The sequence below is a fragment of the Fusarium graminearum genome, chromosome 1, assembly GCF_000240135.3.
Source record: "Fusarium graminearum PH-1 chromosome 1, whole genome shotgun sequence".
Lineage (NCBI taxonomy): Eukaryota > Fungi > Ascomycota > Sordariomycetes > Hypocreales > Nectriaceae > Fusarium > Fusarium graminearum.
In genome coordinates this window covers 1,553,918-1,578,074 of record NC_026474.1, presented here as the reverse complement: position 1 = coordinate 1,578,074, position 24,157 = coordinate 1,553,918, and the positions used below count along the sequence as shown (strand labels likewise).

The window sequence follows — 24,157 nt, the reverse complement described above, 5'->3', positions numbered from 1 at the left end:
CGCGTAAAGCACTTTACGCGTGCAGGAAATAGGAGACGCGACTCGTCACCCAGCCAATCCCCTCCCCCTCGTTTTCACTACCAATTTCGAATATCAACAGTAGCTGGAGACAAGGGTCAAGCCAACTTGTCTTTTTTTAGCTTCACTTGTACAATTCGCAAAACACAACATATTCCACCATGTCGTCTCCTACGAAAAGGTCGACACGCAGCTCAGCGACTCCTCGCCGTTCTGGCCGTAATCCCGAACCAAACCAGGCTTCTGGTCCAGGAAATTCGCAGCTAGAGGTCCCTTCGAGCCCTCTTCCCTACCCATCTTCGTCACCAGGACCCAGTGGCCAGAATGACCTCCCCAGAGGTGTTTCCTCGCCATTCGCGCAGATGATGAGCAGCCAAAGCACCCGAGCTCGCAGCAATATTCCCAGCTCGCCTTTTCACCAGATGACAGAGAGCCAAAGCGACATTGATCCCCAGAGAACACCCCGAGCTAATCCAACAACCCCTGCCTACCACGGAGGTAAGAAACAATAAAACCAGACATAATTGTCATGAGACTGACAAGTAAAGGATCTTCTCCTGTTCGCTATGATCCCAGTTCTAGCCCCGGAAGATCACTACGACATCAGTCGGAGCTTCGAAGTGAAGCAAGTGGACTATTCGTGGGCTCACAGATTGGCTCACCTGCGCCTCACCGCCGAGGTGATATCAACTCTGACGCAGCAAGAACACCTCGCGCTTCTCGTCGGGTTATTCTTGACGATGTTGGCCGTGTGGTTCGTGAGGGTCCAGCTGATGGATCCGATGTCGCCTCATTCGCAAACAGAGACCCCAACACCTCAGAGGCCGACGTTCTTGGCGGACAAGGACAGAGTCTTATCTGGGGTACGACTGTTTCCATCGACGATACCTTCGCCTCATTCAAGGACTTTCTCCGCAACTTTACACAGAAATATCGTATGTATCGCGATGGTGCGTCCGACGAAGACGTTCAGAACGATCCTGATGCGGAATCGAAACCATACTGGGAGGCTTTGGAGAACATGCTGCTTCTTGGAACAACAAGGCTTTACCTCGACATCTCTGACTTGAACCTTTACCCACCTACACGAAAGCTGTGGCATCAAATTCAGGCCTACCCTCAAGAAATAGTGCCTGTCATGGATCAGTCTGTTCACGATATGATGGTTGAGATTGCTCGAACAGAGACTATGAGAAATCGTTCTCAGAGTACTGCCGGCCACCAGGCTTCTCAACACAGCACACAGAGCTCTGAGCCTAATTTCCCTAGCTCAGACAGACCTGAGGAGGCACCCACGCCTCGAGCACAGCCTGATCAGCAGCAAGCTTCCCTGGAGGACCAGGTGGCTTCATCTATCTATGTTCTCCGACCTTTCGGATTGGATAAGACAACTAATCTGCGAGATCTCAACCCTTCTGGTAAGTTAAATTTCTGTAAATGTACTGTGCATGTGACTGACATCTGCTAGATATGGACCGCCTCATCAGCATCAAGGGTCTCGTCATTCGTACAACCCCTGTTATTCCTGACATGAAGGATGCTTTCTTCCGTTGCAATGTTTGCAACCATTCTGTCAATGTTGGCCTCGATCGTGGCAAGATTCGTGAACCTACCGAGTGCCCCCGTGAAATCTGCAAGTCCAAGAACTCCATGTTGATCATTCACAATCGATGTTCGTTCGAAGACAAGCAAGTTATCAAGCTTCAGGAGACGCCTGATGCGGTACCTGCTGGCCAGACACCTCATTCAGTCTCTGTTTGCGTTTACAATGAGCTCGTGGATTTCTGTAAAGCCGGTGACCGTGTTGAGCTGACTGGTATATTCCGCGTCAGCCCTGTCCGTGTCAACCCTGCCCAGCGTGCCGTCAAGAGCGTCCACAAAACCTATGTCGACGTTTTGCATATTCAAAAGGTTGACAAGAGGCGCATGGGCGCTGACCCGTCAACACTCGGAATTGCTGGCGAGGAGGATGCTGAAGCTGGAGAGAACGGCATCGAAGAGACACGAAAGATCAGCATCGAGGACGAAGAAAAGATTCGAGAGACAGCCGCCCGTGATGATATTTACGACCTTCTTTCTCGTTCTCTGGCCCCTTCAATCTACGAAATGGACGATGTCAAGAAAGGTATTCTGCTGCAACTCTTTGGTGGCACCAACAAGTCGTTCCAGAAGGGTGGTAGCCCCAAATACCGAGGTGACATCAATGTACTTCTTTGTGGTGATCCTTCGACAGCCAAGTCGCAAATGCTTTCGTACGTGCACAAGATTGCTCCTCGCGGTGTTTACACCAGTGGTAAGGGATCATCCGCTGTAGGTTTGACTGCTTACGTCACGCGCGACCCCGAGACAAGACAGCTTGTCCTCGAGTCTGGAGCTCTTGTCTTGTCAGATGGTGGTGTCTGCTGTATCGACGAGTTCGATAAGATGTCGGATGCCACTCGCTCAGTACTTCACGAAGTGATGGAGCAACAGACCGTTTCGGTTGCCAAGGCTGGAATTATCACTACTCTCAACGCGCGAACAAGCATTCTTGCCTCAGCCAACCCTATCGGCAGTCGTTATAACCCCGACCTCCCTGTTCCTCAGAACATCGACCTCCCCCCCACACTCCTCTCTCGATTTGATCTTGTGTATCTTATGCTGGACACTGCCGATGAGAAGAATGACCGTCGCCTGGCTAAGCATCTTCTGTCTCTTTACCTCGAGGACAAGCCTCAATCGGCTCCCACTGACAACGATATCCTACCCGTTGAGTTCTTGACCCTATACATCTCTTATGCGCGATCCAAGATCCAGCCTGTCATCTCTCAGGAGGCTGCCCAAGAGCTAGTTGAATGCTACGTTGCCATGCGCGCTCTCGGACAGGATGTTCGTTCTGCCGACAAGCGTATCACTGCTACAACCCGTCAACTCGAGAGTATGATTCGTCTGGCTGAAGCCCATGCCAAGATGCGCCTTGCCGAAACAGTTACTCGCGACGATGTCCGCGAGGCCAACCGCCTTATCCAGAGTGCCTTGAAGACTGCTGCTACAGACGCTAATGGCCGCATTGACATGAGTCTTCTCACCGAGGGAACCAGTGCCGCTGATCGTAAGCGTCGCGAGGAGCTCCGCACTGCCATTCTGCATCTCTTGGATGAAATGACAGCTGGAGGCAACACAGTTCGATGGGGCGACGTTTTTCGCCGACTGAGCGAGGGTGCCAGTATTCCCGTTGAGCAATCTGAGTTCAACGAAGTGATGAGGGCTCTGGAGGCTGAGAACGCTCTCATGATTATGGGCGAAGGCGCAAGAAGAACCATCCGCAGAGTAAATGTTGCATAAATGTGATGCTGCGAGACATATTGTCAATGTTGAATGATATACCATGTAGACAAGATGATGAAAGCTACCACTATAGGGTTACAGTTACATGACGGAGAACCCCAGGCTGGGTCAGGCGTTTGTCATATATGCGGATAGATAGATGTTAAAACGTTACGTTTGATTAATTCTGAAAATTCCATACGATCAATTCATCCATACTATTCCTTCCTAATCCTTTCGTCGAGCTTTGTAGCCGCCTGAAGCGCATCTCGTAAGGTGTCGATCAAATCCTCTTCACTCTCCAGCCCGGCTGAAATACGTACGCTCGCTTCTCTGACTCCCAACTCATCCATATATACCTTCTCCTCGGGTTTCTTGCTAAAGACAATCATATTATACGGGAGCATAATTGTGACATGGCCTCCGAGATGAGGACTCGGGTAAAATCCCGCCCTGTTGTAGAAGGCTATAGCTGCTTCAACATTAGAGAATTCGACGGTCAGGAGACATCCATATCCTGGGTCTGGAAGCTCTGGTGTCCCTCGTCGTAGGATGGCGTCGTAGTTTGCTTTACTATCCAGAAGGCTCGGATACTGCACGTTAATAACAGGAGAGTTGGGAGGGGATATAGCCTCGTGAAGGAATTCTGCCATAGCGAGAGCGTTTCGGTTGAGAATCCCTGTTCGCTCAAGGAAGTCGCTCGAATTGGATAAAAGTACTTGTGCGTCTGCAGTGAAGAGTTCGTTATGGTGGGATTCCCCGAATAGGGAATGGAGAGCCTGGTAATGACAGGATAGGGGGTTGAGAACGACTAAACCACCCATGACGTTGGCATAACCGCTGAAGGACTTTGTGATAGATGTCAATAAAATGTCTGAATGAGAAATGACGTCTATGTTGCCGAAGCCACCGATTGTGTCGTCAACAATGAGGAAGAAGTCATATTCTTCTGACTGAAGGGAGGTCAGTGTAAATGTTCTAATACTCGTACGGCAGAGTCGACTTACAAGCCTCATCAAACGAGCAGTATCAGGAGTGTCCAATGTCGGATTTCCAGGAACTTCGACAAAGACATAACTCACAGGCCTACCCGCATCTCTCTCACCCTTAAGCCAGTTTTCAAAAGAAGAAATCCCGTCTGAATCAACTCTTCCAAAGTGCTTCATCCCTTGTGGACACTCTTCGACGAGATGGTGATACGTATTGTGAAAGATGACACCAAGAACAACGACAGTGCCTGGGCGATGTTTCGTCAAGAGAGTGTTTGAGTAAAAAATGGCAGCCATTCCTGTCGGATACAGAAATACATCTCTGGGTGTGCATTTGACCTTGTCTGCATCTCTTGGGGCACGATGAAGAAGTTCAACGATCCTTTCTCGGAGAGCATCATGAACCTCACTCTCAGGAGTCCAGCTCGGTGAAGGGAAAGTTTTTATTCCAACTTCAAAGGACACTTCCTTGATGGTGTCTATGCCCTTAAGGACCTGCTCGGCTCCGCGAAGAGAGATCCCCAGGCCAGGATTCTGCCAGGCGAGCATCATGACAGGCATTCTCATGGGATTAAATAGGGTTATGTATAGCCGATGACCAGCTATATCGACACATTTGAATGCCACATCGTGTTCCTCCATACGACCCTCACCACGGTTCGAGTGGGTGATATGGTGAAGAGTATATGGCCATATCGCAGGGCTCAGATAGACCAGCGCAGCCTTACCAGCATGGCCAACGTGTTTTGCAATCTCGTTACCAAGCTGTACTTGTCAGTAAGTAAATGAACGAGTGAAGGGTTGCTTTCCTTACCTGAGCAGCATAGTGTGTGGCTACGAAGCGAGGGTAGATGTGAACCACTCTCTTCATAGGGGTATGATCGCCATCACGGATAGCTTTGGCAACGTCCCATCCGGGAAGGTTCGTTATAACACTGTAAGGAGTCTGCGGCGGCGGCGCATGTCCGAACTCGGATTGGGTCTTAAGAATTGTCATGATAGATGACGTTCAGAGGTTGAAAGACTTAAGGCAGGGATGTAATTCGTGTGGTAGACAGAGAAAACTATCGTGAAACGACTGACCCCTCCCGACTTATATATTGCACCACTGAACTCATCATTTCGTTGCACAATGTCATACTAACGTCCTCCTTTCAGTACTTCTTAGGCTCATTTCATCATCTCTGGGTTTTAGAAGCATTTATGGTTCATCCAGCGCCACATGATCAAGTACGTTGGCGGCGCCGACTATAGACAGCCGACAACCTGCCCAGAGACCATGGTCTAGAACTGAGGCTTACGAGATGGCAGATTGGAGCTCGATGGCCTTGGCGTGGAGTTTATTTAGCGTCAATCATGGACAGGGCTTCGTTGAGCTAAAGCAGACGGACAATTGCAGCAAGTATTACAGCTCCGTGCGGATACGGAGACATGCTGGTAAGGTCTAACAAGGTCATATGAAGGGCCGGAGTTGACTATCCTAAGCATATACTGACTTAGCCGAAGACAATTGGACAATAACGCTTTTATTTCGAATATCGCCTAACCCTCTAATAACTTCTTTTCCATCTCATTGCTATAGAATGCACAAAGAAAAACCCGACAAAGGCTGATTGATTACCCCTACCCGTGCTTATCATGACTACTTCCCAATAACCGCTTCAAGTAACACAGTATACAAATGGTCAGCTAAACAATAACTCTTGATTTCTACCAGAGATTCCTCTCTCTGCCCTCGAACGCAAAGTTGAGAGCCACGCCGATGAAGAGAGCTCCACAGAGCGCACTAGGCCCCCAGCGGTCGTAAAACTTGACAACCTTGCGAGATCGAATTCCTTGGCTTCTGTAGAGGTACGTCAAAACGGAATAGCAAAGACTCATAATGGCAAGCAGTGTAAAGACGCCTGCCACCCAGAAGTGAGCTGGCGTAGGATGGTTGCCAAAGTTGAGTAGAGTTACAGCAATGGTACCGATATAAATAGAAAATTCGAGCTGCAATGTCATATTAGTCACTGTGTTCCATACAGCTGAAAGCATCTCACTTACCCATCCCAAAAAGGTTCTCTCGGCCGCAAAGTAGACCTTGGGCTCGACTCGCACGGGCACGTATATCTTCTTGCCAGGAGGCGCCTTGAATTTCTTGTTCTGAATGGTGTCGTTTCCAAACAAGCCTTGCAGTCGCTCGCTGCGTGGGACTGCAGTGCTGCGAGGTGCAGGTACGGCTGCCTTGAGTGCAACAACCGCATGTCGACCCAAAGCCTGTCCAATGCGTCGACCCTTGGTGGAAAGCAGAGTCGAATAGTAGCGCCAGCCGCCTTCGCGCTTGGCGACTTCCAGCTCGTAATTCTCATCATACTCATCGTCCGAATCGTAAAGACAGTCTTCGTTTACATCAGGCAGGTCGGTTATTTGGCCCTCCACATCCACAGCTGTCGGACCTCGGCGTCTGCTTGCGCCTTGCGCGCTCGACTCCCCGTTGGTACCATTAGTCCCGTTAGTACCATTGCGACCAGAACCCGCAGCTTCTTCATCATCAGAGTCCAGGTCGTCCTCATCATCGGATGTGTTTGTCGTTCCTGAGAGGCCAGGTCGTCGAATACCGAAGTCGTGAGTAACAGGCTTGCGGATGTCGGTATCCATCTGTGGCATCCAGAAAGGTAGGAGGTCAATCCTGTCGGGGAACAGAGTCGCCGTGCCGTGAATGAACTTTGAGAATTTAGGAACAGCCTCGACCAGGTGAGATGAAATAAGCTGTCTGACCCACTCAGGGGGCTCTTGTCCAGCCTGAGTCTGGAGCTTGACCTCCAGAACAGCATAAGGAAATCGTTCAACATCTTCAGCAGGCAGCTGCGAGAAGGGGTAATCGATGCCAATGTCCATACGTCGCCAGTTGTCTCCACAACGAGTACGGCCATCAAGGTTGTCTTCCCTCACCATTGTGAGCTCCGTATCGAGGGAGATTCGTACTCGAGCATCGGCAGGAAGCTGGAACGCAGTACGGTTGTAGAAAGATCGACATACGGGCTTGTAACCCTTTTTGAGCACCGAGTACTGGATTTCGGATGCCAATCGCTCGTCCTCAGCAATGGCCTTTTCGGGCTTCTTACCTTCCTTGCGCGCCTTCTCGAAGATGGCAGCAGGGAGAAGCTCTCCTTTCATGTATGCGTTAACGTTCTTCTCCTTCATGGAGAATCGAGCCTTGACAGACTTTTCACCAGTCCAGTCCTCTCGATGTGTTTTGCGCTCAACGAAAATAGTCTCGGTCTTCATGCCACCATACCATCGCAGTCGAAGTGCCTCGGCGCCTTCGGTCTTCTTCAGTCGGCCTTCGTACAAGTCCCATTTATCGGGGTTGTCGTAGTAAATCGACGTGATAGCTGAATCCTGCGGATCGAAGTCCTTGTTGGCATTGAAGACCAGAACGGGCAAGTGCTTCAGGATAATAAGCTTCAATTCTGTCACATTATCGGGATGAACCCAGTATTTGGTCGTTTGGCGGATGAAACTGGCTTGGCCTCCGCCGGCAGCACTGTCACCCTTGACGGGATTTCCACGAGTACGGACAAGGTCGTAAAGCTTGGACAACTCGATGACGGAAGCATCGTAGTTTTCCTTGTAAAAAGGCTTGGCTTTAAGTCGGCTATCGAAAACGGGCTTCAGGTGCCATCCGGTCATTTTCTGGGCGTCGGGTTAGATAATCGCTGCATGAAATCTGCCAAGGGCGGCGACTTACATCGTGCTTCTTAATAATCTTGTAAAAGCCGGTGTAGTTAAGCTGAACAAACTTGGCGAGGTCGTGGACATCGGCGATGATGTCGCTGAGATCCTCCTCAAGCAGCATAAACTCTTCCTCGGTAGGGCCGTTCTCACCAAGCCCGCGCTCGTTAAGGCGGCCAACAACTTCTTTGACCTCACGCTCGCTCACAGCAATGCGACGGGCAATCTCCATAGCCTTCACCTTTTGCTTCGTGTGAACCTTTTCCAACTCTTCCTCGAGCTTGCCGACGAAGCGTGTCTCATCATCTTCGGTCCATTCGGGGCCTTTGCCTGATGCTTTGATGGGGCCAGTAGACCTTTTAAGCTCATCCTTTAAACCATCGTAATCGATATAATACCACTGATATTCGTGGATAACGCTAGAGCGAAGCTGCTCTCCGAACTTCATGACGACGACTCCGGGTCGGACTGATGGTCTATTACCCGAGCGGGTGCTGAGCCAAGTTCTGGAACGAGTCTTGAGGTCCTGAACGATCAGCATGTGCGCATTGAGGAAACAGGATGCGACATCCGTGGGATTGAGTTTCAACGGGCGAGAGGGATAGACGGATGTGAAAACGGGAGAGGCAACAAAGCCAATGGATTAAGCAATTGATGGATGGATAGATGCTAGTGGTGCAAGATGCAAGATGCAAGTCTTGGTCTTGTTATGGTTGCTTACCTGGAGATAGTAACAAGAAGAGGAGAGCGAGACAATGTTTTGGTGTAATACCCAAGGTTAAGAGGAGGAAAGTCCAGGGCTGGCGACGAGACGGAAGGCGGCAGGAATTATCGGTTCGCGATGCAGAAGGCAACTGACGACCAACCGTAAGTTTGGTTACGGTACGAAAAAATGTCAAGGTTTCCCTGCCTCGGATTGATTTCTTGGACGCTTGTTATCGTCGGTCTCGATCAACAGACTTTAGGTCGCGCGTTATGTGGAGCTAAAAGCCAATCCTGGCTTAGTTAGCATTGTCCCGGGTTCAAGCTCAGGTTCGAGACAGCTCTGAGTCTCAGCGCATTGACGAATCATACTATCGCCTGTAGCAACGTGCACGTCACTACAAATAGGTCAGTGGGTGGCCAGGGGAACGTAGGTGAGAAAACTGGCTCTGAAGACGTTCAGGATCCGCTGAGTTTTTAGCGGCCGTTCTTCCATCTCCATCACAGATCCAAGGCAGTACAGTAAAGCGTCATTCTTCCAGGCACAGATTGGACAATTAACACGAACTGTATACGAGCATAAACTATTGGTTCATAATTAGTTCAATATAGCATGTCTAGCCAGTCAGCAAGCACTGCACCTCGAGACACTGCATCCGCATCACCCAGGTTCATCCTTTTATGCACGTGTAAGCGCATCAAGTCAAATCAAATCAACAAGCCACCAGCCTGCATCGAGTCCTGGCCTGCTACAGTGGAGTGCATGGGTCAATTGGACTGGGGGATGCTCAGTGGAGCATAGATGAGGCTCGCTCGGTATCAAATTCGACAATCAAGTCCGTGTTCTCCAAGTCTCTGCCCCATCAACTTGCACGAATCTGGCAGATTGGAGATTTATCCTGCCTCGATACTCGGGAAATCGGCTCAAACTGATCTCACTGCATCCATTCTTGGGCGCCTAGACGGGTGTAACCGTTCGTTCATCCTTGTTGCGTCTTGTCAAGTGGGTTAGCAGAAAAAATGACCTCTGAATTTTAGAATACAAAATTGAATAAACCAAAATCATAGTCTAAATAGCATAAACTGACTTACTAATTTTGTCTCTCATTACCTCAAGTAACTAACGTTTCTGACAGCCTGTGGCCTTGTCCAACCATCTCCAAGGCTTGTGTGCCCCTCCAAAGAAACAACCCCGCGACACAATTATTATTTTTTTTGATAGTGACTACTAAGCCAAGTCACAATGGCCGCAACGACATCCAAAATCGATGATTCTATGCCGGCGCGCATATCGTCTGATTGCCCTGAAGAAATTCGGGAAGTCCTCTACTATGCTTGGGGCCATGACAGGAGTGGCTTGAAGAAGCTCCTCAAAACAACTGGCAAGGCCACCGCCCAGGACCCCAAGACTGGAGAGACACCCTTGCATGCAGCCATCCGTGCTTGCGGGCCTGCTTCCCCCGATGATGACGGCCAGGAGGAAGACGGCTCAGTTGAGGAGGCCAAGGACATAGTCCATGATCTCTTCCTTCAGGGTGCCATCTGGAACGATGTCGACAGCAACAACGAGACACCAGGTTGTCTTGCCCTCAGACTAGGTCGCAAGTCTCTTTACCAGCTTTGTATAGAGGCTGGAGTTCGAGCAGAGCTTCTGTTCGCTCTCATGGGAGATTACGAGGAGCTGTCATCTGGTTCAGAGGATGGTGACGAAGAGATGGAGGTCCAGCAGGATGACGACGAAGAGGCCCCTCAGCTGGTTTCCACCGAAGACGTCGAACCTACCGTAGAAGAACCCAAGTTCATCCCTCCTGATGCAAAAGAGAAGCAAGTCACAAGCGAGGAGTATCTCAACTCGAAACTGGTATACGACGATGCCAAGCTTGTGGATTCCGATCTTAATGGTGTCATGATGGCCTGGGAGACGGACATCATGCGCCGTTCCGTTGCCGCTCTTATCCCAGATTCAGCTCCGGGTAAGCGCATCCTTAATATTGGCTTTGGCATGGGCATTGTCGATGGTATGTTCGCTGAGCTCAAGCCCTCACGCCACCACATTATCGAGGCGCACCCCAGCGTTCTCGAGCACCTTTCCAAGGACGAGTCCAAGTTCGGCCCCAGCTGGGAGAAGAGCGGACCTGAAGAGGGTGCTTTCAAGGTTCACAAGGGCAAGTGGCAGGACATTGTGCCCAAGCTACTTGAAGATGGCGAGATCTACGATGCCATCTACTTTGATACCTTCGGTGAAGACTACTCACAGCTGCGTTACTTCTTCTCCGAGTGCATCATCGGTATCATGGACCAAGAAGGCAAGTTCAGCTTCTTCAACGGACTTGGAGCCGACAGGAAAATCTGTTACGATGTATACACCAAGGTAGTCGAGATGCAGTGTGCTGATGCCGGTCTTGACGTTGAATGGGAAGAGAGCGATGTGGACATGTCTGGTCTAGAAAAGGCCGGCGAGGGAGAATGGGAGGGTGTACGAAGACGTTACTGGACCCTGGATAGTAAGTCCTTCGAGGGGGCAGCGGTTCTTCGATATGCTGTTGGTACCTCTAACAGGCTGTAGACAGCCTTGATTATTCCAAAAAGCACATCGAGGAGCCGCTGCCCTCCCCCTATGATGGTAGCCACCATTTGGAACAAGCTAACGTACTTCACAGAATACCGATTACCTATCTGCACATTCATGGGTTAAACGTACATATATATATCCATCAACAGGAACCAGGGGGCTTGTCTGTGACATACCCGCTTTTTGGTAGTCCTTTAACGTCCCCTTGTCTCTATTCGTGCTATGATTCAAGTACACGCCTGTCTTTATTTTCCGGTTCATTCTTAAACGTTGATGCCTACCTCACGCCTTTGCTTAATTGATTCCGCTTTAAATTTATTTGAAGTTCTCGGGATGAAGGATACCCGCCATGTTGCCCTCATTGATGCGCTTAAGCGTCAGGGCGGCAATCAGGGCGGCGCCGACACCGCTACCGTCCTCGGCAGTCAGGACTTCAATGGGATCCTCTTCCTTCTTGTTGGTCTTCTCGGGCCAGTCGAGAATATCTCGCAGAGCCTTGGCACCACGCTCCTTGAAGTGGGGGTACTTGTTGAACACGGAACCGTCAGCACCGACGTGGCAAGATTGGTAGTTCTTCTTCTTGCAGATAGCAGCAACGCCACAGGCCGAGAGGCGGGCAGCTCGTGTGCCGATGAGCTCGGCGGTTCTGCGGATAAGCTCAAGCTCAGGCTGTGTGCACTTCAAGTTCAGCTTCTTGCTGAAGAGGTCGCTGGTCTCGGACAGGTTCTCCCAGGGGTCCCTAAGAACATCAGGTTAGTTGTGCTCGCAGTATCAGGATATCTATTTCAACGTACTCCTCGATAGCAGACAGGAAGGAGGCATCCAGAGAATAAGGCTTGCGGAGGAGAGCAATGTCTTGGTTCTCAAAGATATGGATAGACTTGTTGTCGTGGAGGTCGACGAGAATGAGTCGGAAGATCTCGCCAAGGTACAGACCAGCAATCATCTTCTCAAAAGCCTGCTGTCCAGGGCGAGGAGACTCCTTGTCAATGATGACGTCGTAGGGGGTTCGGGGGAGGACCTTATGCTCATTGTCGAAAGCTCCCCATTCGCAGTTGATGGCCATAGGCAGGTCAGCAGGGAGGTTCAGGTCAGCAATCTTGGGGATTGAGCCGCAGTCTTCCATGTATGCGGCGTTACAACCAGTGCCGAAAATGCAACCAATCTTCATGGCAGTATCGGTGTAGGCAGAGGCAATCAATGTGCCGGTAGTATCATTGATGATAGCGGCAAGCTTGATAGGAACGCCCTGTATACCGTGTTCAGTAAGTCTTTATTATCTTCAAAGTCAATTTAACATACCCGAGTCTTCAAGGCCTCCTCGAACATGGGAACAATGTTCTGGCCCTCGACACCGTCAATGTCGAAGCCCTTGGTCCATCGCTGGAGGATACCCTCATCGATGTAGTTCTGGGTGGCGGGGTACGAGAATGTGAAACCCAGAGGGATCTTCTCCAACTTTGTGCAGTCTCCGTGGTGTGTCTCAAGGAACTGGTAGAGACATTCGGCAATGTACTCCCAAAGCTCCTCAGAGGTGCCAGACTTGAGCTCCTCAGGCATGCGGTACTTGGACTGGATGATATCGAACTCGGACTTCTCGTCAGTAAGTGTGATCTGGCACACTCTCAGGTTGGTGCCGCCCATGTCGAGGGCCAGGTAGGTGCCGGTTTCATAGCCATCCGGGTATGACATGACCCAGGTAGGATTCATAGGCTATAGAATGTATTAGAAGCAGGATTTGAAGTGCAACATGTTGAACTCACAATGCTACCACCCTCAACGCTGAGACCTGCATCGTATTAGCTCATATCTCAGGATGCTCCTCCACGCGCGCAACATACCCTTGGCGAGTTCAGAAACGAAATGGTTGGTGATCTCCTTGAGCTTGCTGGGCTGTACGGTGAAGAGATTCTCGAGCTTGTTGATCTCTTCAGCGAGGTCCTTGGGGACATCGGCCATGGATCCTGTCATGATTGTCATTAGCAACTGGTGTTTGACGTTGATGGTTATTTTCTCTTTGGAGTGTAGCTACAAGAAAACCAAAGGAACGAGTCTGGGTAAAAGGGAGATTGCCAAGGGAAGCGCATTCTAGCTTTAGTACAGCAGAGACACTGCCAAGTACCGCGCCTACACCATGACAGTAGGACAGTGTTTGCCAGCTGGCAGATCGAGATGCTTGCTATAGGTGTCTGCCTCACGTAATACACCACCTCTGGCGGCTCTTTTCTTCTTTAAGCATGAATGTCACAATTCCACAAACTGGCTGCCACCATAGTAGAAGCCGGCATTTGGACAAGCTCGGAAAGTCAATGACATGGGCTCTCGATCCTGCACTGCTGGCTTTCCCAATATCGTGATCTCCGTGAAATCATGCAGGGCTTCGTCTTGCTTCTGACGTCTGACCCCACGGTCAGGATTGATGGAGCCAACATCGTCATTGCAGCTCATTTTTGCTGGTTCTGCCCCACCATGGCAGTATCTCGAACAAGCAACAGCTGGCAAAAGTACAGTCGGTACATCCAAAACCACAAGGCATCGAGTTTGGCAGCACGCGGGGAATTCGAAAAAGGTAGCGACACAAGCAATTGGGCATACGTACCCTTTCGGGAGGGAGGGCGACGAGGACCAAGACCGACCATTTTGGCGAGGTACTACGTCTGATTTGGCGGGGTTCGGATTTGGCGGGGTAAGCTCTTGTTGAAGTTGAACAGGAGCGCGTTTAGGTTAGGAGGGTTTGCAGGAACGGAACGAAATAGAGAAGAGGCTGGTATAGGTATAAAGCAATTGATAGCAACAGGTCGAGGTAGGGGGAGGCAAGGGGTTTTTAAAGTAACACAGGTCCGGCCAACCCAGATAAGTTATGGGACAGGACAGGATGGAGTGAGGTAGGTGGAGCAGATAGCACCTTACGTAGCTGCAGAGGTAGGTAGGTACGAGCTGGGCTAGGCTAACTCAACGTTTGGCTGTGGTAGGCAGTAGGAGACAGCTGGGTTCTCACTCAGCGAGTAGAAGCCGTTAAACGGAAGATGCACAGGGAGCCTCAGGTCATCAATCGGCCAGAATTAAAGTACATCTACCTGCATGAGGATGTTGACATGTACTTTATTGCAGATCTCATGACCAATTGACCAGTCCCAGCTCATCCCAAGTCCCCGCCAAATGTCTTGTCTTTGGAATCTCGACTCCCAACTATCTCACCTACATGCAACATGTACCTTAGTACTAATAATCTATGTAATCAATACCTGCAGCTGCTTCTAGTTGCCTACGCATTGACCGCTTCATCACAAAGCAAAATAAGCAAGAGGACACCTCCAGCTTTGAAGCTCGCTTCGATCCAACTTTAACTGCCTCACAGTTAGAGCGTCGGTGTGGTCTGAGAGTGTGGATTAGGATTTCTTCCCCCTCGATTATGGCCCTGGTGTTGAGCTCTTGTCGGGCCGTTGGAGGGGGGCAGTCTAGTGGCTACTAAGTTGATAGTCACGCAACACAAACATGTCTCAACCGCTTATTCCAAATTACAATTTTATTATAAGAGAAATACAACTACTGGGGAAGGGCGATAGTATCATGATACACCGATTATACGCATACCTCTTCTCTCAATCGCTGTGTCGTATAAAAACATGGGGTCGGCCGCGTTGAGTTGATAGCTCGAGCTTGGTAACATGATGTCAGGTCACAGTAAGCCACATTCGTGGGGAGTTCCCCAGGGCAAGGTACTTGACTCCTCTGCCAGTCAGGTACCTCGAAGCTTGTTGGTACCTCGAGCATTCGACAGCCCGCCCAGTTGTCTTTAGCTCCATTGAATGGTAGCAATGGATCTCTGACATAAAGCTAGCATACCGGCCCGGGTCCGGCGCTACGATTCTCCCGTCTCACCAATCTAGCCACGTTTTCATTGGCTGCGCAAGCTGGCCTACCCTGAAGCTCCTGTTGACGTGCAACGTATGCTTTTTGGGGAGCTGTCTCAGGAGTGCTGCGAGGTTGAGGTGTCGAGAGAGTTGAGCTTGCATCAACCAAACTTAGTTTGTCCACAATTCTCCTCGGCACACGGCCACGAATCTTTTTCATACCTGACAGCTTTGGATCTACTCAATTGATGAGTAAATCTTCACCCGAGCCGTCATCATGAAGCCGTTCGCCATTACTACGGCGCTCTTTAGCTTGGTATCCGCCGCACTCGCTGGCGCAAGCACTGAGTCCAAGACATCAAAGATCATCCTTCCTGCCGACTTCAAACCTCCCCAGGTTTTCCAGAACGCCAATTTGGTACACGTCATCTCCCTCGAGAAGAATTACGTCAAAGAACAGATTAACGTCCTTGTTGAGAACGTCGCGAAGGAGCCACAGACAGAGTACTATGTGCCATTCACCACTGAACAGCTGCCTCGTGTAGGAGGTTTCGAGGTCAAGGATCGAAAGGACGCGAACGCAGGGCCGTTTGTGGTCGAGCCCGTCGAATACGACGCCAACAGGTAGTTTATCCAAACTTCATACCGAGATAATAGTGCTAACTTGACGCATTAGTGATGTTCAATACTACCGTATTCAATTACCTACGCCACTCAAGCCTGGTGCTCAACAGACGCTCGGTATCACCTACTACTACCTCAAGGCCTATACCCCTTCCCCTGCAGTCATTTCGCAGAGGGCTAGGCAATTCCTTGCCTACGACTTCTCCGTTTACGCACCATCCGCCTACACCACGAAGAAGCAGAAGACCGAAATCAAGACTGGTACCTCCAACATTCCCGATTACACAAAGCTTCCTGGAAGCGGCGACGTCAAGGAGTACCCCGTCAAGCAGGGCTCCAAGCTTATCTATGGACCTTTTGAAGAGAAGCCCGCCGGTGCTGTCTCCCCCGCGCGTGTTCGTTTCGAGTTTCAAAAGCCTGTGACCCACGTCAAGGAGCTGGACCGCGATATCGAGGTCAGCCACTGGGGCGGCAACATTGCCTTTGAGGAACACTACGATCTGCACTACCGCGGTGCTAACCTGACTGGCTCCTTTAGCCGAGGAGACTTCACAAAGGACCTGATTCAAGGCAATCGCCCCAGCTATGCGCTCTCCGACATGCGAGTTCCTCTCCAGGTAGGAAGTGTGGACGCCTACTATGTCGATGTTATTGGCAACATTTCGACGTCCCGATTCCGATCCAACAAGCGAGAGGCTCTCCTCGAGCTGAAGCTCCGATACCCTCTGTTCGGCGGCTGGAAGGCCCCCTTCACTATCGGATGGAACTCAGATGCTTCTAACTTCTTGCGCAAGACCGCGACTGGAGGTTACGTTCTTCGAGTTCCTTTCATCGAGGGCCCCAAGCAGCTTGAGGGTGTCGAGTATGAGCAAGTCAACATCAACGTCCTTCTCCCCGAGGGTGCTGTGTAAGTTAATAAGCCGAGCCTTGTTTGTAGTCTATCTAATCATCGAATAGGAACGTCAAGTACTACGCCAACGTTCCCGAGTCATCCATCATGTCAACCTCGATTGATCTGACCCGAACTTACCTCGACACCGTCGGCAGAACACACATCAACATCAAGGCGAGAAACCTAGTTGACGAATTCCGGGATCGACACCTCATCATCTCCTACGACGCGCCTTTGTCAAGCGCTCTTCGAAAGCCTCTGATTGTCTTTGCCAGTGCGATGGCGGTCTTCGTGACTACCTGGGCTCTTGGTCAACTGCAGGTGGAATTTAAGCAGAAGAAATAGAAATCTAAATAGAATGGGGCATGTGTCTTTCGATCGAGGAATTCTCGTCTTTTGCAGGGTTGCGGAAGCGATTTTTTGAGACAGGATGTAAAAGCGCAACATAGAAAGGATCCCATAATGAATCAAGTTTCTAGTTTGAAATGTGAAGAAGCGTCATATGACTGTTAAATGCTCGCTTGGCTTGGGTCATGTTTTAACCAAAACGAGGCTTTGAGTCAGCAAAACCACCCATTACGAAAAGTCAGGGCCCAAGTCGTTGTCTGCACAGGCTGGCAAGTTCGCAAGACCAGGTCCAGCCTCTTTTATTAATAGCAAACTTTACTTGGCTCTAGACTGTGAGCGTGTGTGGAGGGACTTTGTCTTAGTCGAGATGGGTGGGTGAGGCAGGTTCCGAATGGTCGTCCTTGGCCAAGGACCCCTCTCCTTGCTTGCGCCAGGTTGTGACAACATGGGTTGGTCAGAAAGAAACCGGGCAAAAGACGCCAGGGCATTGGGCATTTTTGGTATAAGATCAAACGAAAGAACCCTCCTCAATGACTCTCACACGTTGTTTTTTTGTCTCCCATCACATAAATCAATACCTTGCATTTTGGAGTCGATCTATTATTCAAAGTTGCATCTTCATATTATCTGTTGCAGCAACCAAGACACTTGAATCAATCACTCAACAATCTCGACATTTCGGAACCAATAAACGATTCGCGTAACAAACCTTCAAACAAACACCAACATGTGTTTCAGTGACCCCAAGCCCAAGACCAAGTACTACTACCACGAGGAGATCACGCCTTCTCGGCGATACACAGGTCACCATCACCACCACCACCACCATCATCACTCGTCCTCGCGCTCTCCACGAGCCAGCTACACGAGTGTCTCAAGGCGGTCCTACAGCCACAGCCCACGCACCAGCGAACGTATTGTCTACGAGCGCCGTTGATCGTCTAGAGAGGAGCAACGTCAAATTACAGGTGTAGTTGAAGAAACTATGACGTTATACAAAGCAAAGTCACACTTGGCGGGCTGTGTTTAGTGGTATTGGCAATGGGTTTATGTATTGATGCGGAACGTATGACTGAACTACGGTGGAGGATAATTGTCTTCCAGTTGAAGATATGGGTATAGCAGGGCGTTTTTGCATGACAGGATTAGGCACTGCAACGGATGAAACGAAACAAGCTAGACATTAATTTATCATTTCTTATCGCAGTAGAGAAAGATCAATATGAAATTGAGACATGAACACGCCTATTCAACCAACACCCTCGGGAGCTACGGATCTTGGGTTCATGTCATCTCGAGCTGAGCTCTTCTCCGCTTGGAATAAGAGAAGCCTGTTGGTTGACGTAGGTACTCTATCGCTTGGGCGGGGTGCGGAGTGTCCCGCAGGACTGGATCGTCGCTAGAGTGGTCATGACATCACTTCGCATTCCGCCACTGAGCCAAAGGAGCTCTCTAAGACAGCGCGTTACTCCAAAAGTAAGTCCCAGTGCATCCGATAACATTGAACGGGCACCTGTGCTCTTGAAAGCAGGGAAAGGTACCAAGGTAGGCAATTAGCCATTGTCGTCAACGTCAGTTTGATATGTTTCTCCAACTTGTTTAAAGCCTGCACGACCCCTGCCCTTGGGTTGGCATTGAACCTTCTGGTGATCTCTTACATCCATCCCCCTTGTAACCTCGGAGCCAAGTCCCAAACGATTTACAGTAATCTACTTTCCAAAAGTGGCTCCTCAGCTGAAATATCGAGTCGCCCTATTTTACTCTGTAAGCTTGTTACCGTTGGGCCTAGATTTATGATGATGTTGCCTTGCACTCTGTCTCAAAGCAGGAGCAGGCAGCGCCTTGAGATGCCAAAACTGACTCTGTGAAGAAAGGCGCATTCGATACAATACCGCATAGCTCCTTCTTACGTTTCAAATAATCATATACAGAGATCTATCTCGTCGTCAACATGTAAGCTTAGCATTTACATCCACCGCTACACCTTCATCTATTGTTGCGCACATCAGTCTGCACTCAACAGAAACCTACAACAATGTCGCGGTTTAGCTTCGATTCATCTACCTCACGCAATGAGTCGATCTCAGTAGAAACCCCAGTTGACGTGATACCTTTTCGCAGGAACCGCGCACTCTCAATCCGCTCCAACAAATCGAGAAACTCCGGCGCTGCTAGTGGTAGTAAGAAGGGGGGCTTTTCCTTCAACTCACTCAGAGGACAAGTCCAGCCTGAACTATCTCGTAAGCTCTACCGTCTTATCAAATCTGAGAACAACCTCATCGGCGCTCACGAGACGGCCGGCCGTGAACGAGTTTCCATCGCAACGCAGCTGTCAGAATGGGGTGAGCAGACTGGAGATGATAGTATCAGCGACATCTCGGACAAGGTTGGTGTTGTCCTGAGTGAGATGGGCGAACAGGAAGATTCATATGCTCATGCACTTGACGATTCTCGAGGACATCTCAAGGCCATTCGAAACACCGAGAAAAGTGTGCAACCTAGCCGAGAGAATAAGGACAAGATTGCCGACGAAATCCAAAAGCTCAAGTTGAAGGAGCCTGGCAGCACAAGATTACCTGTTCTTGAACAAGAGTTGGTGAGAGCGGAAGCTGAGAATCTCGTTGCAGAGGCTCAGTTGACAAACATCGTATGTTGCGGCTTATACCCTCGACTTACTGCCCCGGAAAAAAACCACTGACAGGATCTTTAGACCCGACAGAAGCTCAAGGAGGCTTATGCTTCCGAGTTCGCCGCCACTATCGAACGGGCCGAGAAGCAGATTATTCTGGCCAAGCATGGCCGTCGTCTGCTGGACCTCCTTGACGACTCACCCGTTGTGCCTGGCGATACCCGAGGCGCCTATCAACATTCCTCCCAAGCTCGACAGATTCTTAACGATGCCGAGGACGACCTTCGAGACTGGCGGCCTGAGCCTGAGGGTTTCTCTACTCCCGTCCAGAGCCGATCTCCAACCCTCGGAGAAAAGGGCAAGGAGCCACAGATAAACGACGATCGCATGTCTCCTGTTCAGTCTGAGGCTGCCACGGTGGAATCAGAAACCTCTCCCAAGGAGCAAAGGGGTATTAAGTCCTCTGTTTATGCTGAAGTCGCTGGCTAAGAGAATAATTATAGTCTATTGAGCGTGAGGGGATCGTTTCTCTTGGCTGCCATGGGTTTTCTTCTGCGAACCTTGTCTGCTTGTCTGAGCAAGTGAGGAGCCTCTTGCTGTTGTTTAAGTCTGCCTGGTTGGTTTGTCGCAAGTTTCCAGTATCTGGTAGTTTTCAGTGTTCGATGAGGTTGTTATGAGGTGAGGTGTTGTATGTTTATATCCTACAAGTACTATTTGGCTTTTCTTATCAGTTGAATCAAATTCATATTTTTCGTCTTGTGGTATAGTTCTTAAGTTTGACAACATGCAAAAGTTATCATCAGATGAACGTTATGCCAGTATAAAACAAACAGCTTTCAGGATCTGATTCGCTCCTTCCTCTTTCTCAACTGCTGCAAGCTCCTAGGCTGATGTGTTAGTAGCCATCAAGAGACTTACCAAGCCAACTTAACAAGCCGACCTACTAACTCAACTACAAGTGTACCTATCTACCCATCGCTATGTACACAGCCAAAGCTACCTAGCTAACCACTTATCATTATCCTAGGATACAAGTCTATTACACGAAGAAAATACAGATTCAAAGTAGTGCTAGGACTGCATAGTATTGCCGAACCCTCCAGCTCAGCCACCTGTTGACCGCGATCTATCGCTCTGGGTATCCGAAAACATTTCGTCGCAGGGCGCAACATCACAAGCAGATTCTCAGCTACAAAATAGAGAAGAGGCCTGAAGCCTGCCTTTTTTCTTATTCCTATTTATATCCACCTCTACTCTCTTCTTCCAAACATTCACTTCGCCCAAACATTCACTTCGTCCAAACATTCACCACCAAATGCTAGTATTAATTTACAAATGCTAGTATTGATTTACAAAGCTACCTAAAATGTTTTCGAGATTCCACAAATCGTTCAAGCCATCCCACACCATTCCATCCCACACCATTAGTCGATTCACAGGATACTATGCATCCCATACCCCATGTCTTTCAAGGAACCTGAATACATCTCGTAACTTTCGCCGACTACGCAATACCCAAACAAACATCAACGAAATGCATAAATGGATACGAGAGATCAGAGCAAACCAGAAAGAAATTACAGCAAACCAGAAGCGCGAGGAGATATGGCGCAAAGAACTACTCGACGCTATATCAAGGCTTGAACCCAAGCAAAGCTTCTTTGGGAAACTCTTTTCCAGTTCTATCAATTAGGTATCCAAAGGCGGAGGACTTCTAAGAGCCTAGAGAGTAAGTTTTACTCCAGACATATTAATTTATTGCTAATGGTATAAACTAGGAGCTTGATGTCTGGTTTCCGACAGCTGGTCCTATCATTAAGACGATTATTCAAGGGTTAATGGATATTTTCTTCTTCTGAGGGCAAATGGGAAAGCGCATTAAAAACAACTTAGTCTTAATAATTAATTCAGCGCCATAATCAAGACAGTCACAATTCCCTTCACTACCTACTGCTGTGTGTATGCTTCATGCTATGGATTGAATCGATCATGACCTTCTTAGATTCTTCGGGCTGCTGTCGGCAGTGTTGTGTGGATATGACACGGCAGATAAGCCAGTTAAGTTTAGCACAGCCGAGACCCATCATGACATCCAGGATCAGTTAGTTCTCCGTCAATCTTCCATTGACCGACTGAATTTCCGCTTGACCTTGCAAAAAAAAAAAGACCTCGGTCTCTCTTAACACACAACAGCCGATGACCGCGGTGTAAGTCTACCTAGACACGGACAAGGTTTCCGTGCACTCACCGTATACTTGTTGATAACAATTGCCTCCCCTGATTCCTTAAAGCTTCTCTTCCTCCTTCAATTCCTTTTCTCCGGGGCTGCTCCACTCTTCGCAGCCCCTCAAAGACTGCTGTTGATGTTCCACCGCTGTCGGTTGCTCCAGAGGTCGCTACGGACCACTACAGGCACTGGAACACTGCTGCATAGGCCACTCGCAGCGTCGTTAGCATTTCACGTACGTGGACGGGCCAATTACATGGCGTCCTCAACTGCACGCAGCCCTGTTGCTACAGGCTCCGGTTCGGGCGGGAGAAACAGTGCCCCGCCCCCTCCATCCTCGCCCCTTCCCTCTGCTACGTCAACCGCCAAAATCTCTTCTTGTCGGACAGCTCAGATTGCTCGACACTTTTCCACCTCCTCATCACCCACCGGTCCTGTCTCAAAGCAAAAGCCCGACATGGCCTCCAACTACACCGTCCGCAAGGTTGCGGCTCCCAACACCCTCGAGCACCGAGTCTACGTCGAGAAGGATGGACAGCCCGTCTCTCCTTTTCACGATATTCCTCTCTACGCCAACCAGGAGCAGACCATCCTGAACATGGTCGTTGAGATTCCTCGATGGACCAATGCCAAGCTTGAGGTATGTTTTTCCTGCGTAAATTGCTACTATTTCTTCCCTCGTGTCTTCCTCGCAATGTTTGTTTGGCTTTATCGACAGCTGTCGTGTGCCCCAACATTACCCCTCCTCCTCCTCATGGCGCAATCGCCGCCCAGACCAACAAAAGAATGAAATAAGTTTCGATGCTAACAAAATCCCTCTCCAGATCTCCAAGGAGGAGCTCCTCAACCCCATCAAGCAGGACATCAAGAAGGGCAAGCTTCGATACGTCCGAAACTGCTTCCCCCACAAGGGTTACCTCTGGAACTACGGTGCCTTCCCCCAGGTATGTCGGCCGAATCTATCATGGTCTTGATGCACCGCTAACTCCATTGTCAGACCTGGGAGGACCCCAACACTGTCCACCCCGAGACCAAGGCCAAGGGCGACAACGATCCTCTCGATGTCTGCGAGATTGGTGAGCTCGTCGGTTACCCCGGCCAGATCAAGCAGGTCAAGGTCCTCGGTGTCATGGCTCTCCTCGACGAGGAGGAGACTGACTGGAAGGTCATTGTCATTGATGTCAACGACCCTCTCGCCTCCAAGCTGAACGACGTTGAGGACGTTGAGCGACACTTGCCCGGTCTTCTCCGTGCCACCAATGAGTGGTTCCGCATCTACAAGATTCCCGATGGCAAGCCCGAGAACCAGTTTGCCTTCACTGGCGAGTGCAAGAACAAGGAGTGAGTGTTGCTACTTCGCTGCTGTCATTTCAAAACTAACAATATTTTTTAGCTACGCTCTTGACGTTGTACGCGAGTGCGCCGAGGCTTGGGAGCGTCTTGTCACTGGCAAGACCCCCGCTGGTGGTGTTTCCACGTAAGTTTCTCATCCTGATTTACATTCAAGATTCATACTAATCCTTGTACAGCACCAACGTCACTGTCCAGCACTCTCCTACTCGCGTCAGCCCTGACCAGCTTCCTCCTCTGCCCGCTCACGAGGAGGTCCCCGCCGAGAAGATCGACGCTTCCATTGACAAGTGGTTCTTCATCAGCGGTGCCTCTGCTTAAGTTTTGTAGACCATCTTGCATAAAAAGAACAAGTCGGATGGGCATGTTTTCTTCATAAAAAGTTGAGCGTATACGCTTAGAGAAAAAATGATGCCAATTGTCGTAATATTATACAAGACTCCTCCTGTGTTGTCCCGCTGGGATTCGTAAATGTACATGAGTCGTTTCCTCAACGCCGTTGATGCATGATAGTGATACAGTAAAGTGGTATTTTAATCGGTCAAATCGGCTGCCTTTTGCAGTTGGCGTGAATGTCGGTCCACCTCCTCGACAAGTCCCTTGATGTTGATCTTTTGGCAATCAAAGTTGAACTCTTTGCCATCCTCTGCACTAGTTAGCCATTGACCCCTCCGACGCAACTATACGAGACAACGTACTGAACTTGATTCGTAGAGAGCTAGGTTCTTGAGAAGTTCGAGGTAGAATTGCTGATGTGATGGTTGTGCCGTTGGCTCGAGCATTTGGAGGTAAAAGTGTGAGGAATAAACGAGCTGGCTTCGCGCAGGTCGAGAACGGGTTGAACTTGGCCGAGACCTCTGTCATGAATTTTGTAATCATCTCCGTAACGGGGGCACAGCGTGCGAGCAATTCGGCCTAATCGACGGAAT

General features: G+C 49.7%; 10 protein-coding genes across 10 annotated transcripts; 6 read left to right on the top strand and 4 right to left on the bottom strand.

Annotated features, from left to right (window-relative positions):
• Positions 1-179: 179 nt before the first annotated feature.
• On the top strand, positions 180-3,342 carry FGSG_00504 (DNA replication licensing factor mcm4; the record flags this gene model as incomplete). Its single annotated transcript, XM_011317876.1, has 3 exons — positions 180-516; positions 567-1,436; positions 1,487-3,342. 3 exons carry the CDS (start codon positions 180-182, stop codon positions 3,340-3,342), a joined length of 3,063 nt encoding a protein of 1,020 aa, XP_011316178.1.
• A 200-nt stretch (positions 3,343-3,542) lies between these two features.
• Positions 3,543-5,310, bottom strand: FGSG_00503 (uncharacterized protein; the record flags this gene model as incomplete). The annotated part of the gene is made up of 3 exons (XM_011317875.1): positions 3,543-4,277; positions 4,332-5,078; positions 5,128-5,310. The coding sequence occupies 3 exons, from the start codon at positions 5,308-5,310 to the stop codon at positions 3,543-3,545; spliced, it is 1,665 nt and encodes a 554-aa protein (XP_011316177.1).
• A 513-nt stretch (positions 5,311-5,823) lies between these two features.
• Positions 5,824-8,739, bottom strand: FGSG_00502 (vacuolar transporter chaperone 4). The gene is made up of 3 exons (XM_011317874.1): positions 8,047-8,739; positions 6,360-7,991; positions 5,824-6,305 (listed from the first exon to the last, which is right to left on the bottom strand). Exons 1-3 carry the CDS (start codon positions 8,569-8,571, stop codon positions 6,024-6,026), a joined length of 2,439 nt encoding a protein of 812 aa, XP_011316176.1. The 5' UTR covers positions 8,572-8,739; the 3' UTR covers positions 5,824-6,023.
• Positions 8,740-9,975: 1,236 nt separating this feature from the next.
• FGSG_00501 (arginine N-methyltransferase 2) lies at positions 9,976-11,308 on the top strand (the record flags this gene model as incomplete). Its single annotated transcript, XM_011317873.1, has 2 exons — positions 9,976-11,236; positions 11,292-11,308. 2 exons carry the CDS (start codon positions 9,976-9,978, stop codon positions 11,306-11,308), a joined length of 1,278 nt encoding a protein of 425 aa, XP_011316175.1.
• Positions 11,239-14,083, bottom strand: FGSG_00500 (hexokinase). The gene is made up of 6 exons (XM_011317872.1): positions 13,904-14,083; positions 13,146-13,268; positions 13,068-13,093; positions 12,607-13,017; positions 12,099-12,553; positions 11,239-12,043 (listed from the first exon to the last, which is right to left on the bottom strand). The coding sequence occupies exons 1-6, from the start codon at positions 13,941-13,943 to the stop codon at positions 11,620-11,622; spliced, it is 1,479 nt and encodes a 492-aa protein (XP_011316174.1). The 5' UTR covers positions 13,944-14,083; the 3' UTR covers positions 11,239-11,619.
• Positions 14,084-15,302: 1,219 nt separating this feature from the next.
• FGSG_00499 (uncharacterized protein) lies at positions 15,303-17,155 on the top strand. Its single transcript, XM_011317871.1, has 3 exons — positions 15,303-15,782; positions 15,835-16,689; positions 16,740-17,155. Exons 1-3 carry the CDS (start codon positions 15,436-15,438, stop codon positions 17,017-17,019), a joined length of 1,482 nt encoding a protein of 493 aa, XP_011316173.1. The 5' UTR covers positions 15,303-15,435; the 3' UTR covers positions 17,020-17,155.
• Positions 17,156-19,057: 1,902 nt separating this feature from the next.
• FGSG_00497 (uncharacterized protein) lies at positions 19,058-20,140 on the top strand (the record flags this gene model as incomplete). Its single annotated transcript, XM_011317870.1, has 2 exons — positions 19,058-19,669; positions 19,733-20,140. 2 exons carry the CDS (start codon positions 19,058-19,060, stop codon positions 20,138-20,140), a joined length of 1,020 nt encoding a protein of 339 aa, XP_011316172.1.
• Positions 20,141-21,017: 877 nt separating this feature from the next.
• On the top strand, positions 21,018-21,344 carry FGSG_11773 (uncharacterized protein; the record flags this gene model as incomplete). Its single annotated transcript, XM_011317869.1, has 1 exon — positions 21,018-21,344. The coding sequence occupies one exon, from the start codon at positions 21,018-21,020 to the stop codon at positions 21,342-21,344; it is 327 nt and encodes a 108-aa protein (XP_011316171.1).
• A 653-nt stretch (positions 21,345-21,997) lies between these two features.
• FGSG_00496 (inorganic pyrophosphatase) lies at positions 21,998-23,659 on the top strand. The gene is made up of 5 exons (XM_011317868.1): positions 21,998-22,518; positions 22,703-22,822; positions 22,876-23,219; positions 23,272-23,355; positions 23,408-23,659. The coding sequence occupies exons 1-5, from the start codon at positions 22,336-22,338 to the stop codon at positions 23,547-23,549; spliced, it is 873 nt and encodes a 290-aa protein (XP_011316170.1). The 5' UTR covers positions 21,998-22,335; the 3' UTR covers positions 23,550-23,659.
• On the bottom strand, positions 23,250-24,152 carry FGSG_00495 (uncharacterized protein). Its single transcript, XM_011317867.1, has 2 exons — positions 23,927-24,152; positions 23,250-23,874 (listed from the first exon to the last, which is right to left on the bottom strand). The coding sequence occupies exons 1-2, from the start codon at positions 24,105-24,107 to the stop codon at positions 23,762-23,764; spliced, it is 294 nt and encodes a 97-aa protein (XP_011316169.1). The 5' UTR covers positions 24,108-24,152; the 3' UTR covers positions 23,250-23,761.
• Between the last annotated feature and the right edge of the window lie 5 nt (positions 24,153-24,157).

Excerpts from the sequence above, each read along its gene's own strand:
- FGSG_00499 (XM_011317871.1), top strand. The coding sequence starts at position 15,436 with ATGAAGCCGTTCGCCATTACTACGGCGCTCTTTAGCTTGGTATCCGCC. Across the intron at positions 15,783-15,834 it reads GTCGAATACGACGCCAACAG|TGATGTTCAATACTACCGTA; the intron begins GTAGTTTATCCA and ends TTGACGCATTAG. Across the intron at positions 16,690-16,739 it reads CTTCTCCCCGAGGGTGCTGT|GAACGTCAAGTACTACGCCA; the intron begins GTAAGTTAATAA and ends ATCATCGAATAG.
- FGSG_00502 (XM_011317874.1), bottom strand. The coding sequence starts at position 8,571 with ATGCTGATCGTTCAGGACCTCAAGACTCGTTCCAGAACTTGGCTCAGC. Across the intron at positions 7,992-8,046 it reads AGATTATTAAGAAGCACGAT|AAAATGACCGGATGGCACCT; the intron begins GTAAGTCGCCGC and ends CCCGACGCCCAG. Across the intron at positions 6,306-6,359 it reads AGAGAACCTTTTTGGGATGG|CTCGAATTTTCTATTTATAT; the intron begins GTAAGTGAGATG and ends ATGACATTGCAG.
- FGSG_00500 (XM_011317872.1), bottom strand. The coding sequence starts at position 13,943 with ATGGTCGGTCTTGGTCCTCGTCGCCCTCCCTCCCGAAAGG. Across the intron at positions 13,094-13,145 it reads CGTTTCTGAACTCGCCAAGG|GTCTCAGCGTTGAGGGTGGT; the intron begins GTATGTTGCGCG and ends AATACGATGCAG. Across the intron at positions 13,018-13,067 it reads GCGTTGAGGGTGGTAGCATT|CCTATGAATCCTACCTGGGT; the intron begins GTGAGTTCAACA and ends TACATTCTATAG.
- FGSG_00496 (XM_011317868.1), top strand. The coding sequence starts at position 22,336 with ATGGCCTCCAACTACACCGTCCGCAAGGTTGCGGCTCCCAACACCCTC. Across the intron at positions 22,519-22,702 it reads GGACCAATGCCAAGCTTGAG|ATCTCCAAGGAGGAGCTCCT; the intron begins GTATGTTTTTCC and ends ATCCCTCTCCAG. Across the intron at positions 23,356-23,407 it reads CCCGCTGGTGGTGTTTCCAC|CACCAACGTCACTGTCCAGC; the intron begins GTAAGTTTCTCA and ends ATCCTTGTACAG.
- FGSG_00495 (XM_011317867.1), bottom strand. The coding sequence starts at position 24,107 with ATGATTACAAAATTCATGACAGAGGTCTCGGCCAAGTTCAACCCGTTC. Across the intron at positions 23,875-23,926 it reads CTCTCTACGAATCAAGTTCA|AGGATGGCAAAGAGTTCAAC; the intron begins GTACGTTGTCTC and ends TAACTAGTGCAG.